At 38.6% G+C, this 14,135-nt stretch overlaps 1 protein-coding gene across 1 annotated transcript in view; it reads right to left on the bottom strand.

The window, feature by feature from the left end:
- The window catches only part of LOC124795018 (NADH dehydrogenase [ubiquinone] iron-sulfur protein 3, mitochondrial-like), a 78,324-nt gene extending 65,991 nt beyond the window's left edge, over positions 1 to 12,333 (bottom strand). The window contains exons 1-3 of the mRNA XM_047258783.1: positions 12,173 to 12,333; positions 11,777 to 11,848; positions 11,316 to 11,563 (exon numbers count right to left, since the gene is read on the bottom strand). Coding sequence (XP_047114739.1) covers positions 11,316 to 11,563; positions 11,777 to 11,848; positions 12,173 to 12,233 — 381 coding nt within the window. The 5' untranslated portion in view covers positions 12,234 to 12,333. The remainder of the gene's footprint in view (positions 1 to 11,315; positions 11,564 to 11,776; positions 11,849 to 12,172) is intronic.
- Positions 12,334 to 14,135: the final 1,802 nt, after the last annotated feature.

Genomic DNA, 14,135 nt, shown 5'->3' with positions numbered 1-14,135 from the left:
GGTTGACGGAGGAGATAGAGAAGATCCAAAGAAGAGCGGCGCGTTTCGTCACAGGGTTATCTGGTAACCGTGATAGCATTACGGAGATGTTTAACAAACTCAAGTGGCAGACTCTGCAAGAGAGGCGCTCTGCATCGCGGTGTAGCTTGCTCGCCAGGTTTCGAGAGGGTGCGTTTCTGGATGAGGTATCGAATATATTGCTTCCCCCTACTTATACCTCCCGAGGAGATCACGAAAGTAAAATTAGAGAGGTTAGAGCGTGCACGGAGGCTTTCAGACAGTCGTTCTTCCCGCAAACCATACGCGACTGGAACAGGAAAGGGAGGTAATGACAGTGGCACGTAAAGTGCCCTCTGCCACACACCGTTGGGTGGCTTGCGGAGTATAAATGTAGATGTAGATGAAATAAGTGATGTATCTTGGCGCTATGCAGAGTCGTGGCTCTTGTTTCTCTTTCGTATATAATTTATTAAGTCAATTAGTCACATTCAAAGCTAACATTTCATTACTAATTATTTTCATTTTAAAACTGGAGCTAGACAATCACAGATAAGGTAGCACAGGTAGCCTTACACAAGTAGCATATATTTCAGTTTGTCTTGTCTGCACTAACAGCTTTGTTCACGAAACATTCAGTAACTGTTTTATCATCCACGGTGATTATATCAGACCTGTTTCCTGGTGTCCAGTCAGCAATTGTGCCATGAATATTTCAGAAATTACATCAATTCAAAATTTTATTGCTATATGATCTGGCTTTTCCTTAGTTACATGTTTAAAAGACTCATTATCAGATTCTGTCATAATTGCAATTTAATTTACCTATCTGCTACATTTTGTCTCTGAAGAACACAATGCAGCATATCAGCTATAAGAGAAATATGGAGTTTTGAGAAACTACAAAAGCAGAGTTTGTTGAAACTTTGCCGTACAGCTATGTTCCGCAAAGAATCTGTTCATGTGAACTAAGCCTTAAGGTGATTAAAGAGTTGAATCTGTATCCCACTTTTTCTTAAATTAAAGAACTGAATCTGTATCCTTCTTCTTCTTCTTCTTCTCCTTCTCCTCCTCCTCTTTTAAGACACACTATCATTTGATAACTGTTGCTGAAATATCAAAGGCAATGTATCATCATCTGCAACCTGAATATTTATCAACACCAACTTAAGAAATCTGGAAGAAAACTGTTGATTAGTACTGGGAACTATTAAATTTACTGAACTGCTTGGGCAGCTTCAATGGAAAGCACACCAGGACATCAGGGATAAAGCTCCTGATAAATATGGATCAACATTTTATAATTACAATCCACAGTCTTGTAAACTATTTTTTGAAGCAGAATGATTGTTTTTTTATCTGCTGATACTGACAAGTGTTACCGTGACTGTGATGGGAGAGTGGAACCCTAAACCCCTGTTGGAAGAAGACTCAAAATTTCATTATTGTTTTGCTGTAGATGAAGTGTTTCCCCACACAGAACATGGAATGAGACTATGTCCTTAAAGCCAATTAACTCATGGAAGGCATGTATTTAACTACATATTATCCAGGGACGATTTGAAGAATTTTCTTTTGCCATGTTAGAGTCAAAAATCTAGGTGTACACATAATGTCACCTCACTAATGTGGTAATGCAGCTGTAACTGTGACTGGATCCTGAGTCAGCGGTTTACTAGACAAGAAATTAAGGACAAGCCACGTCAATAGTTTATGGAAAAGCACATTACTGGCATAAAAATAATATGTTTGAAAGTCATACTAATTCTCATTTCACCAACCATGGATGACTCTTAAAAAAATATATTATTCCACTGAAAAAGCCTGTAAGCACAACTATTTATTTACAACCAATACAAAAGAGTTACATGTTTGCACCTGTTACTTTCATTCAGAGCAGTCACCAACGTTGTCCAGAACCTGTTGCCAGCGATGTGGAAGGCGTAGTATACCGTTAGCAGAGCCTGTTCTATGAATGGTGCAAATGGAGCAGTCTACTGCCTGTCGAATATCTGGAACAGTTCTGAAGCGAATGCCACGAAGTGGTTTCTTTATCTTCGGAATCAAATCAAAGTCACAAGCACTTAAGTCACCTGCAGCCAGCTTTGGGAAAGAAGCAGCAACACTTTCTGTGAACCAACCCGTCATATTACACAACAATGCCCAGGTGCATACAGTGCAAGCTGTGGCTGCTCTGTTCGGTCGATGGGACGGGGAAGTATTGTACCACCCACCATACTCCCCAGACTTAAGTCCTTGTGACTTTGATTTGATTCCGAAGATGGAGGAACCACTTCACTTCATGGGATTCGCTTCAGAACTGTTAAAGAGATTCGACATACAGTAGACCGCTCCATTCACACCATCAACAGAGCAGGCTCTGGTAACAGTACACAACGCCTTCCACACTGTTGGCAACGGGTTTTACATAACACTAGTGACTACTTTGAAGGACAGTGTCAGGTGCAAACATGTAACTCTTTTGTATCGGTTGTGAATAAATAGTTGCAACTGTTTAAGTTCCAACCGTTAAATATGATAGTAAGAGAGAGCCTTTAGAATCAGATTTTAGATTGTAAGACATTTCCAGGGGCAGATGTGGACTCTGACCACAATCTATTTGTTGTGAACTGTAGATTAAAACTAAGGAAGTCACAGAGGGGTAGAAAATTAAAAAGCTGGGACGCGGATAAACTGAAAGAACCAGAGGCCGTAGAGTGTTTCAGAGGGAGCATTAGGGAATAATTGGCAAGACCAGAGGAAACAAATACAGTAGAAGAAGAACAGGTAGCTTTGAGAGATAAAATAGTGAAGACACCAAAGGATAAAGTAGGTAAAAAGACGAGAACTAATAGAAGTCCTTAGGTAACACAAGAGATATTTGAATTTAATTGATGAAAGGAGAAAACATAAAAACGCAGTAAATGAAGCAGGTGAAAAGGAATACAAACATCTCAAAAATGAGATCAACAGGAAGTGAAAAACACTAACCGGGAATGGCTAGAGGACAAATGTGAGGATGCAGAAGCATATATCACTATGGGTAAGATAGATGCCGCCTACAGAAAAATTAAAGAGACCTTTTGAGAAAAGAGAACCACCTATATAGAGCTCAGATGGTAAACCAGTCCTAAGCAAAGAAGGGACAGCCAAAAGGTGGAATGCTTATATAGAGGGTCTATACAAGGGTGATGTACTTGAGGATAGTATTACGGAAATGGAAGAAGACGTAGATGAAGATGAGATAGAAAATGCGATACTGAATGAAGAATTTTGACAGAGCACCGAAAGACCTAAGTAGAAATGAGTCCCAGGAGTAGACAACATTCCATTACTGGTAGAACTACGATAGCCTTGGGAGAGCCAACCATAACCAAGGTCTTCCATCCGGTGGGCAAGATGTACGAGACACGCAAAATACCCTCAGACTTCAAGAAGAATATAATAATTCCAGTTCCAAAGAAAGCAGGTGCTGACAGGTGTGAAAATTACCGAGCTATCAGTTTAATAATTTATGGCTGCAAAATACTAACACAAATTCTTAACGGATGAATGGAAAACTCGACAGAAGCTGACCTTGGGGAAGATAAGTTTAATGCCTGTGGAAATGTAGGAATACGCAAGGCAACACTGACCCTACGACTTATCTTACAAGCTAGGATAAGGAAAGGCAAACCTACATTTCTAGCATTTGTACACTTACAGAAATCTTCTGACAATATTGACTGGAATACTCTTTCAAATTCTGAATGTGCGCAGGGGTAAAATACAGGGAGCGAAAGGCTATTTACAATATGTACAGAAACCAGAAGGCAGTTATGAGAGTCAAGGGGCATGAAAGGGAAGCAGTGGTTAAGAAGGGAGTGAGACAGGGTTGTAACCTATTCCTGGTGTTATTCAATCTCTAAACTGAACAAGCAGTACAGGAAACCAAAGAAAAATTTGGAGTAGGAATTAAAATCCAGGGAGAAGAAATAAAATCACTGAGGTTTGCCAACAACATTGTAATTCTGTTAGAGATGGCAAAGGACTTGGAAAAACAGTTGAACGGAATCAACAGTGTCTTGAACGGAGGATGCAAGATGAACATGAGCAAACGCAAAACAAGGATAATATAATGCAGGCAAATTAAATCTGGTGATTCTGAGGGGATTAGACTAGGAAATGAGACTACTTAAAGTAGTAGACGAGTTTTGCTACTTGGGCAGAAAAATAACTGAGGATGGTCCAAGAAAAGAGGATATGAAATGTAGACTAGCAATGACAAGGAAAGTTTTTCTGAAGAAGAGAAATTTGTTAACATCAAGTATAGACTCAAGTGTCAGGAAGTCTTTTCTGAAAGTGTTTGTATAGAGTGTAGCCATGTATGGATGTGAAACATGGACAATAAATAGTTTCAACAAGAAAAGAATAGGAGAGTGTGTGTGTGTGTGTGTGTGTGTGTGTGTGTGTGTGTGTGTGTGTGTGTGTGTGTGTGTGGTCTTCAGCCCTGAGACTGGTTTGATGCAGCTCTCCATGCTACTCTATCCTGTGCAAGCTTCTTCATCTCCCAGCACCTACTGCAACCTACATCCTTCTGAATCTGCTTAGTGTATTCATCTCTTGGTCTCCCTCTACGATTTTTACCCTCCACGCTGCCCTCCAATACTAAACTGGTGATCCCTTGATGCCTCAACGCATGTCCTACCAACCGATCCCTTCTTCTAGTCAAGTTGTGCCACAAACTGCCTATTCAATACTTCCTCATTAGTTATGTGATCTACCCATCTAATCTTCAGCATTCTTCTGTAGCACCACATTTCAAAAGCTTCTATTCTCTTCTTGTCCGAACTATTTATCGTCCATGTTTCACTTCCATACATGGCTACACTCCATACAAATACTTTCAGAAATGACTTCCTGACATTTAAATCTATACTCGATGTTAACAAATTTCTCTTCTTCAGAACATTTGCTTTAAAAGAATTGGAGACTAAGACTGTGCAGGCACTGTGAGAGTGCGCCTGAGTTCTACTAACGTGGAAGAAGACACGGAAATTCCAATTCTGCAGTTTCAAGGGAAAGATAATGGCACAAAGACACAGGTTGTTGTGAATGACACTGTTGCAGCTATTCAAGTGAAATTAGAAGTTAACAGAAGTTGCCGGGCATCAAAAGGAGACGTTTAAAGAGGTATTGTGATATCACCAAGAAGTTATTTTCATCCCAGCCCAGACTAATGAAAGAATGTGTTTATAAATTGTAACCAACCCTCATTAATGATTTTGTATAAAATCTTACTCTGTGCTATTGGCCCAAAAACTTGCTGTCCGCCAACAAATCCAGATAATGCTACACATGTGAATCATCTAGCAATTTGAAAGTAAGCACAGCAGTCATACCAGCATTAATGTAGTGAAACAACTGTCAACATTGTATCAAATGCCAGTGTAATCAACAGGATAAAAAGGTGATAACCCAAAAATTTAGAGAAGCTATTACAGTGATTTAATGGTGTCAAATTTTTAAACAGTTTTGACCTCACAAGAAATTACTAGTAATTTTTATTGCACCCAGAAAGCCAAAATACATCGCATTTCTGTACAATGGCCAGAGGCTTCAATTTAAGAGAACCTCATTTAATCTGAATGTATTTTCTGCTGGCATTATGGGAACACTCGCTCAGTTGTATGGACAGATGTCAGGAGACATGTGCAATACCATCCACAAAATTTAGATAGAAGAAAGCACAGTAACTAGATAAAAATCGAAGATAATATACCAGTACAGACATATTCAAAAGACTGCCAGATTACTGTGGCTGGGTCACTACTCAGAAATAGTAAGTGACCAAGTCACTGCATGACATTCTAAAATCGCACACCTATTATTTTTAATGAGTCCTGACATCACACAAAGCCTTAAAACATGAACTACTCTCACCTCATTAGCAGTCAAAATAGAAGGCAGGTCCTGTAGGAGATCCAGTTCTGCCGTCAGGTTGTAATATAGAACAGATTCAATAAAGATGTCATATTGACAGCTGAGGTCCACATTTCTTACACATGTCGGTTACTGGCAATGTATAAGATAGCCATGTGTCAATGGGCATTGTCCCACTCCATCCCTTGTAAGTGCTACTTCTTCAGCTTTTCACAGCCAGAAAGAAGTAAGCTATGGTCACACTGAAAGCTTCACCTGTCACAGTTTACAGCTCCACACCAGCAGCCACTATGCCTCCCACCAACATGTGATCTTTGAGCTCAATTTGTGGTAACAGCCTACAGAGGGACCGAACAGTGAGCAGGAGGTGTAAGGGTGACCGGTAGCAAGAAGGGCACTTTGGGAATAAGAGCACATAAGAAAGTCCTTGCCGTAATGCCATCTTATCTGCTCTCACAGTGCCTTCAGGATATCAAAGAATTCAGCATAACAACTGAAAACTGCTTTTGGAGCCCTTCAGGATAAAGTCTGAGAACATCTATCTGCATCTACATCTATACTCTGCAAACCACTCTAGGTGCATGGTAGGCGGTACGTCCCATTGTACCAGTTACTAGGGTTTCTTGCTATTCCACTCACGTATGGAGTGTGGGAAGAATGATTGTTTGAGTGCCTCTGTGTATACAATACTTATTCTAATCTTATTCTATGTGAGCAATAAGTAGGGGTTTGTGGTTTACTATTACAGAAATCATTTAAAGCCTGTTCTTGAAACTTTGTTAACAGTGCTTGGGTAGCTCAGTTGGTAGAGCACTTGCCAGTGAAAGGCAAAGGTCCCGAGTTCGAGTCTCAGTACGGCACACAGTTTTAATCTGCCAGGAAGTTTCATATCAGTGCACACTCCACTGCAGAGTGAAAATCTCATTCTGGAAACATCCCCCAAGCTGTGGCTAAGCCACGTCTCTGCAATATCCTTTCTTTCAGGAGTGCTAGTTCTGCAGGGTCCACAGGAGAGCTTCTGTAAAGTTTGGAAGGTAGGAGATGAGGTACTGGCAGAAGTAAAGCTGTGAGGACGGGGCATGAGTCGTGCTTGGGTAGCTCAGTTGGTAGAGCACTTGCCCGCAAAAGGCAAAGGTCCCGAGTTCGAGTCTCAGTCTGGCACACAGTTTTAATCTGCCATGAAGTTTCACAAAATTTCCTCATCATCAATTTGTAATCCTGTATGAACAGCCAATAAGTGTTTTGTCTCATCACTGTTGTCACACATGTTTGAGTCCTGATTGTCTACAGTAAGGTAATTCATGACACTCCTGTCCTAATGCTGTACCAAGAAAACATTTCTCCAAGTCATCCACACATTGACCATGCACTACACCACTCACTCCCATACTGAACTGTAGTGTCATGCACACTTCTCATAAGATGATTCAATACTGTGCACAGCGACAGTACATCTGTGATTGGATGGTGGTTGTGGATCAATTAGGATTCCTGGGCTGGCAGACCTTTATTATAGGTGGTGTGTTAGGTTGCTGTCTGTACATAAAAACAATAAGTTGTTATTACACTTATAAGGCTTACCACAAGTGATGGGGATTTGGATTTAGAGAAATCAAAATAAAACGTTTAATTTAAATCCTTGATTGCTTTAGATGAATTTCAAACGTTTATTATTTGATAGACAAGATTAATGGACAATTTCAGTAATTCAGCATTATTTTTGTCTGCAGTTTTGACTAATAGTTCTGGATTAACACCATAAAAATAAAAAGAGTAAAAATTAAGAATTTAAAGTTGAATTTAACATAATGCACTTTGGACACTTCAGAAAACATCCCTGAAAGATAGCGTCATCGTTTGCTGCTTTAGGGGATAGGTTTCAACTTAATTATCTCATATAAATTATCCCCTCCATCACAGGCAGCATGTGCCATCTCATCCATACAGTGTTTATGTATGAAAAAACATACAGTGTTTATGTATGAAAAAACAATTAGAATTAACATATAACTTACGGAATTCAGTTGATCTTGAACATGACTCAATGAAATGAGAGTCTTTCTTTACTATCAAAAACCAACGCATGATTTTAGTGATATGTGGAAGAGCTTTCACTGCGAAAAAATAAATTATTGCAGAAGAACTTGGTGATGCTTACTAGTTTCCATATTTCCTAGCTGTGCTACTGAAAACAAGCTTAATAATGAACTGTTTGTCAATAATGGTGGGCAATCATTGCAACAATGAACTGTCTGCCTACTTGCCAGACTACTGTTAACCAATATCACCTGCAAGTGTAATTTCTCTAAGATGATGGTAATAAACGAAAGGGGAAAAAAAGTTGCAGAATGATTCTATTCTCTACATGTAATTTCAGTGCCTTAGGATTTCATTGAAACTATGCACAATCATGACTTCCATATTTTTAACCTCCTCTCATAGGCTCATTCGCTCATGGAATGCCTGGTATAATGTGTTATATCAGTATTAGAATACAGTTAAATGACTTACAATAAATGGGAGTAACACAAATATATTTTGGGGTAATTAGATACAAGCTACATAATGAAGCAATTTGAAGCACGCTTTGATCTTTCACACATTGCATTTGGAGAGGTCCCAAATAGTGATTTTCGACAATTTTGGAATTTTCAAAATCTGAAAAGTCAGTATGTGCATGCAAGTGACACAATCAAATTTGTTTTATGAATTCAGCCTTATCACCTCTCTATACACACCAAATATTGTTTCAATACTATCATTCACACACAAGATAAAAAATACCGGAAACTTGCAAAAATGTGATAACTTGTGTAGCTGTATTACTTCTCAACCATGAGCCATTGCAACACATCCTTGCTTTCTCCTACAAGGGAGAGGTGATACCTTTCAAATGAGATCAACCATTTGGCTGTATCTGATTTAAGGAGGTAGGTGGTCACACATGGTGGCACATTTTTTGGAGGGGGGTGGGGGGGAGAAAGAAAGAAAGGAAGAAAGAGAGAGAGAGAGAGAGAGAGAGAGAGAGAGAGAGAGAGAGACCAACATTGTAAGTTTGGGAGGGCCTAGCTCAGTCCCCCAGGGGTTTCACATTTCAATGTCTGACTTATGAACTTACCTTAGTGCAGGTATTAACTGTACTAAATTTCATTAACATTTGTAACCATGATGCTGTCTGTCCGTTCCATCCATTGTCTGTACCACTCTCAGCACAGGGATAGAGTTATTCTTACAGAATTTGTTATGCTGATACAATACACTATAATGAACAAAGTTAGGAACCACTGCGTCAGTGGACAAGATTATCATGTACTATTTACTAGCGTCTCCTTGAATAGTACCCAAAGGCATGGAGGTACCTTTATCAGTTCAAAATTGAACATGTGACCTTCATTGAGGCAGTGCTCTTTCACTGCAGATTTGTGTGTTAGCAAAGGCGAATGTTTCTTATATATTCAATACAGCAATATGTCTGGATGATGTCTTGGCATCCACACTTCCAGCCAATATTTGAAAACATGTGGGTCCTCTAATATCTTTGATGGCATCCAGCATTTCCTTAACTCTGGATTTTGGACATAACATAACATATGTGGATTTTTGTTCTGAAGATAGTTTCTAGAAGGTGCTGCATCTTGCCAGGCAGATCGCTTGATCTCTATGAGATATGATGGGGAATACAGTATTGGAGAGTAGAAGCTAGTGCAAATCCTATCACTTATGTAAAAATCTCCGAGAATTACTTTTTACTGGTACACAGACTGTCACAGTACATCATCTGAATTCTTTTTATGAACAGTAAGGCTGGTTACCTGATATTTCACCAGGAAGATTAGCTATCAATTATGTACTGATGTAGGGCTCACTGGAAAAGAGAATGCACCAGAGATGCAAAGAATCTGGAAATAATGAAAAGACAAGGATGCGAGGAAAAAGAATACATTTGTTTGTGCTGAGATAAGAATTCAGATGAAACAATACAACATCACAAGAGACAATACTGATCCTACAAATTCTCTAGGGAAATAGGTTAAGGAAAGGCAAACCTACTTCTCTACGATTCATAAATTTAGAGAAAGTTTCTCACAATGTTGTCTGGAATACTCTGACGTTCTGCAGGCAGAGGTAAAGTACAGGGAGCAAAAGAGTATTTACAACTTTCACAGAAACCAGACAACAGAGTCAAGGGGTGTGAAAGGAAAGCAGTGGTTGAGAAGAGAGTGAAACAGGGTTATAACCTATCCCTGATGTTATACAATGAGTACACTGAGCAATCAGTAAAGCAAACAGAAGAAATAAAAACTCTGAAGGTTGCTGATGATATTGTAATTCTGTCAGAGACAGCAAAGGACTCTGATGAACGACCGGACAGAAGTGAGAGTGTATTGGAAGAGGGCTATAACATAAAAATAACAAGAGCAAAACAAGGATAGTGGAAAGTAGATGAATTAAATCCAGAAATGCTGAGAGAATTAGGATTAGGAAACAAGACATTAAAAGCAGTAGGCGAGTTTTGCTATTTGGGCAGCAAAATAACTGCTGATGGTTGAAGTAGAGAGGATCTGAAATGTACACTGGCAATGGAAAGAAATGCTTTTCTGAAGAAGGGAAATTTGTTAACACTGAATATAGATCTATACAACAGGAAGTCTTTCCTGAAAGTATATGTATGGAGTGCAGTCATATATGGAAGTGAAACATGGACGATAAACAGTTTAGACAATAAGATAATAGAAGCTTTTGAAATGCTGTGCTAAAGAAGAATGCTGAAGATTAAATCAGTAGATCACATAACTAATTAGAAGGTATCCAATAGAATTGGCGAGAAACAAAATTTGTAGCACAATATGGCTAGAAGAAGGTGTCTGTTGATAGGACACATTCTGAGACATCAAGGGATCGCCACTTTATGCTGGAGGGATGTATAGAGGGAAAGAATCATATAGGGAGACCAAGACATGAATATAGTAAGCAGATTCCGAAACATAGGACCTAGTCGCATGGATAGTTGAATCAAACCACTTTTGGATTAAAGACGATAACAACAGCAACCTCCAAGACACATTCCAGTACCTGTATTTTATATGCTGACAATAACTGTAGTGTTGGAAAAACCCAAAATAGCTTGAGAAAGCTGCTGTGATTTGATACAGTTATTGATCAAGAATATTATATCAGCACGTACTACAAAGCCAAACATTATAGATAAAGAAAAACACGATGCTTATAAAATAATTTTCGCATTGGCAGCATCAAATAGCAAGCATTGCAATGCAAATGGATCCCTTTTGCTCCAGTAGACATCTAAAGGGCACTTTTATTTTGAGTTAAAATTAGATATTTTAATAATTATGTTTTACTGACTATGGGCCAACACAAACTTCTTAGTAACATACCTCAAATCTGAACTGTCTGCTAGGCACATCAACACCTGCTATATCTACAAGATTGGCAAACTGTGCGTTGTGATGGTCCTTGAGGAATTGTAAAACTGGAACTACACCCTCTGGGACAATCAATACTTCAAGTTCATCACCTGCTGTCAGCTGGACTTTCTGCACAAACTTTGGAAGACATTCTGCTACATAACAGCCATAATCACTCAATTGTGCACGTTGTGCAGCATCAAATTTACGAGCAGTTGCTGTAACATCAATGTCACATTAGACAAGGTAGACATATACATGTATTATCCAATATATTATATCATGAACTGAAAAAAAATAAACTAATTAAAGGTGTATTATACAAACAACCAAGGCAAACTGATTGCATATTTCTATACTGGCCATAATTCTCTTCCTGTATGAAGAAAATAAACAAGAAAAATATATGTAAATAAAAATGGGTGACTTACGCCTAGTTTCTGCTGCAGCTGCTGCATTATCATGTTTACGTCTAAGATGAATGGGAACACCGCTCAGACAGCCTGTAGGGAATTGTACATTGACAGCTTTCAAATACGTTGTCTCTATCCCCACTAAATTCTATACATATCGTACTATTCAAGTTGTAAGTGAAAAATATAGGAAAGTACTTTCACTGGCATACGATTAATTCATCAAAGGTTCAACAGCAAACTGAAGTGTCGTATTTGGATGTTACTTAATAACAAACACCAATGGAATGTTTTCAGCATATTAAAAGTCTAATCCTGGCTCTTATATAGAGATACAAAAATTGCTGCCCGTTTTAACAAATACAACACACGAAATGAAAATTCATATAGATATGTATTTATTAGTGTGCTTACCAGTCTGAGACACCGTTGTTCTAAATAATCCACATACATTTCTAATCACAGACACAGCCATGTCTCATATAATAACACAAACACCCACAGGCTTATTAAGTTTCGGGCTTTCTGCTAGATCTAAGATGTTTCACAGTCAAAGATATTTCTATTGCAGCAATTAAATGCATTGCGTTAACCATGGAGGTAAGAATTCTTACCTCCATGGCATTAACATATTTGTTAAAGTGCCGTCACACCTCCTTGACAGCAATTAAATGGCTCGTTGGAAACTTCGCCGCGATAACTCACGCACGATCTGTTTTGAGAAATCAGTGTCTGGATTAGTCTCTGATACCGATGAATGTTGATCACCGGCATCTCGGCAGCGAGTGGGCAGTTTTATCCTAAGTTCAATCGTTTGAATTTCTAGTAAAAATGTGAAAATAAGGTTATTTTCTGCAATTTACAAGAATTTGTTGGCTGTGCAATTTACAAAAATTTGTTGGCCAGTCTTGATGAGTGCCAAAAGAAATGTTGCACTGTTACTCGAAACTGAAAGATGGCTAACATAAATTAATTATTGATCCATTCGTACAGAACATGCCTTGTATGAATGTCACCAAAAGTTGAAATACTCGTTCTGTAAAGAATTATCATAGCTTAACATCGCTTTAACGATGACATTATCACACAAGTAAAGTACCTGACAAACGTTTCAAAACCAAGGTTACAAGCAGATAAAAACCATGGTAGACCTGTACTAAAGACTGACAAATTTGAAAATCGGTATAGTTTTATAATATATCCAGTAGTATGAAGACTGACTACGCCAGATTAGCCTACGTTGAATGTAGAAATGTGTATAAAGGACAAGTAATGTTCAGTAAATAAGATAAAAAATCAGTAGTTTCATATCTCAGTGAGGAACTTCCACTTTCAGCACATGGCAGGAATATGTAGAGAACTATGACTCATGTTTAAAAGAATAGTTGACCATGAACTGGATAGATATGTACCTGGTAAAAACAGTTCATAATGGGAAGGACCTCCATCGTATGCAGTCACTGTGAAGAAACGTCCAAAGAAATAGACTACTGCATAATAGGTATCAAAAAAAAGCATAGCGTTATAGTTAATGAGATGCCGAATAAAACGCGTTGGGCTGTCAAGACAGTAGTGCGTGATACCTTCGACGATTGCTGCAGCAAAATACTGTCAAATAATATTTCACAAAACCCAAATAAATTCTAGTTGTATATAAAGGCTGTCATTGGGAGTTTATGGGTAAATTACCCCGGAGAAGGGAACTTACACCAGCTTTGAGTGGACTCAAGGAAGGGAGGATGTCAATCACTTTGTAGGAGTATATGGATAAGTAGCTCCAGGGAAGGAAACTTATACCAGGTTTGGGTGGGCCCAAAGAAGGGAGGATCCCAACCACTTTAGGGGATGAGAGGTACATTATGTCAGTGAGGGTGCGAAGTTAGGGAAAAGAGTACCTAATCTCTGGAAGGGCAGTGCTGACAAATAATTATGAGTATCATTATTTGCACAGGGGTAAGTACCCTGGGTAAGGGAGTATTTCCTCCAGACTGATTAAATAAAATTATTAAAGTTAAATAATTTACCTGTTTCCAAGAACACAGTGTAATCTCATAGTGCTCTGACGTTTGATCCTAGAATTGCAGAAAATATTTACCTGCTACAAGAAAGAAAGAAATTTTCGTAATAAGGTATAATGAAATACGTGTTAATGGTAAAACCAAATGCAAAGGAATGTTTACTGCAATAATAAAATTAAAGAAAAACTGAAAGCAATAGCGAAGCTATTGTGTCTATTTATGTAACACTTTTATAATAATTGAAGTTGAATGAGTGGTTACAACATCTTTTATCTTAGTGGAGGGATACGTACTGATAGCCGGCGATTGTGGCCGAGCGGTTCTAGTCGCTTCAGTCTGGAATCGCGCGACCGATATGG

This window comes from Schistocerca piceifrons, chromosome 4 (genome assembly GCF_021461385.2).
Source record: "Schistocerca piceifrons isolate TAMUIC-IGC-003096 chromosome 4, iqSchPice1.1, whole genome shotgun sequence".
Classification (NCBI taxonomy): Eukaryota; Metazoa; Arthropoda; class Insecta; order Orthoptera; family Acrididae; genus Schistocerca; species Schistocerca piceifrons.
The sequence above is the reverse complement of the archived record's forward strand: the minus strand, read 5'-3'. Positions and strand labels throughout refer to the sequence as shown.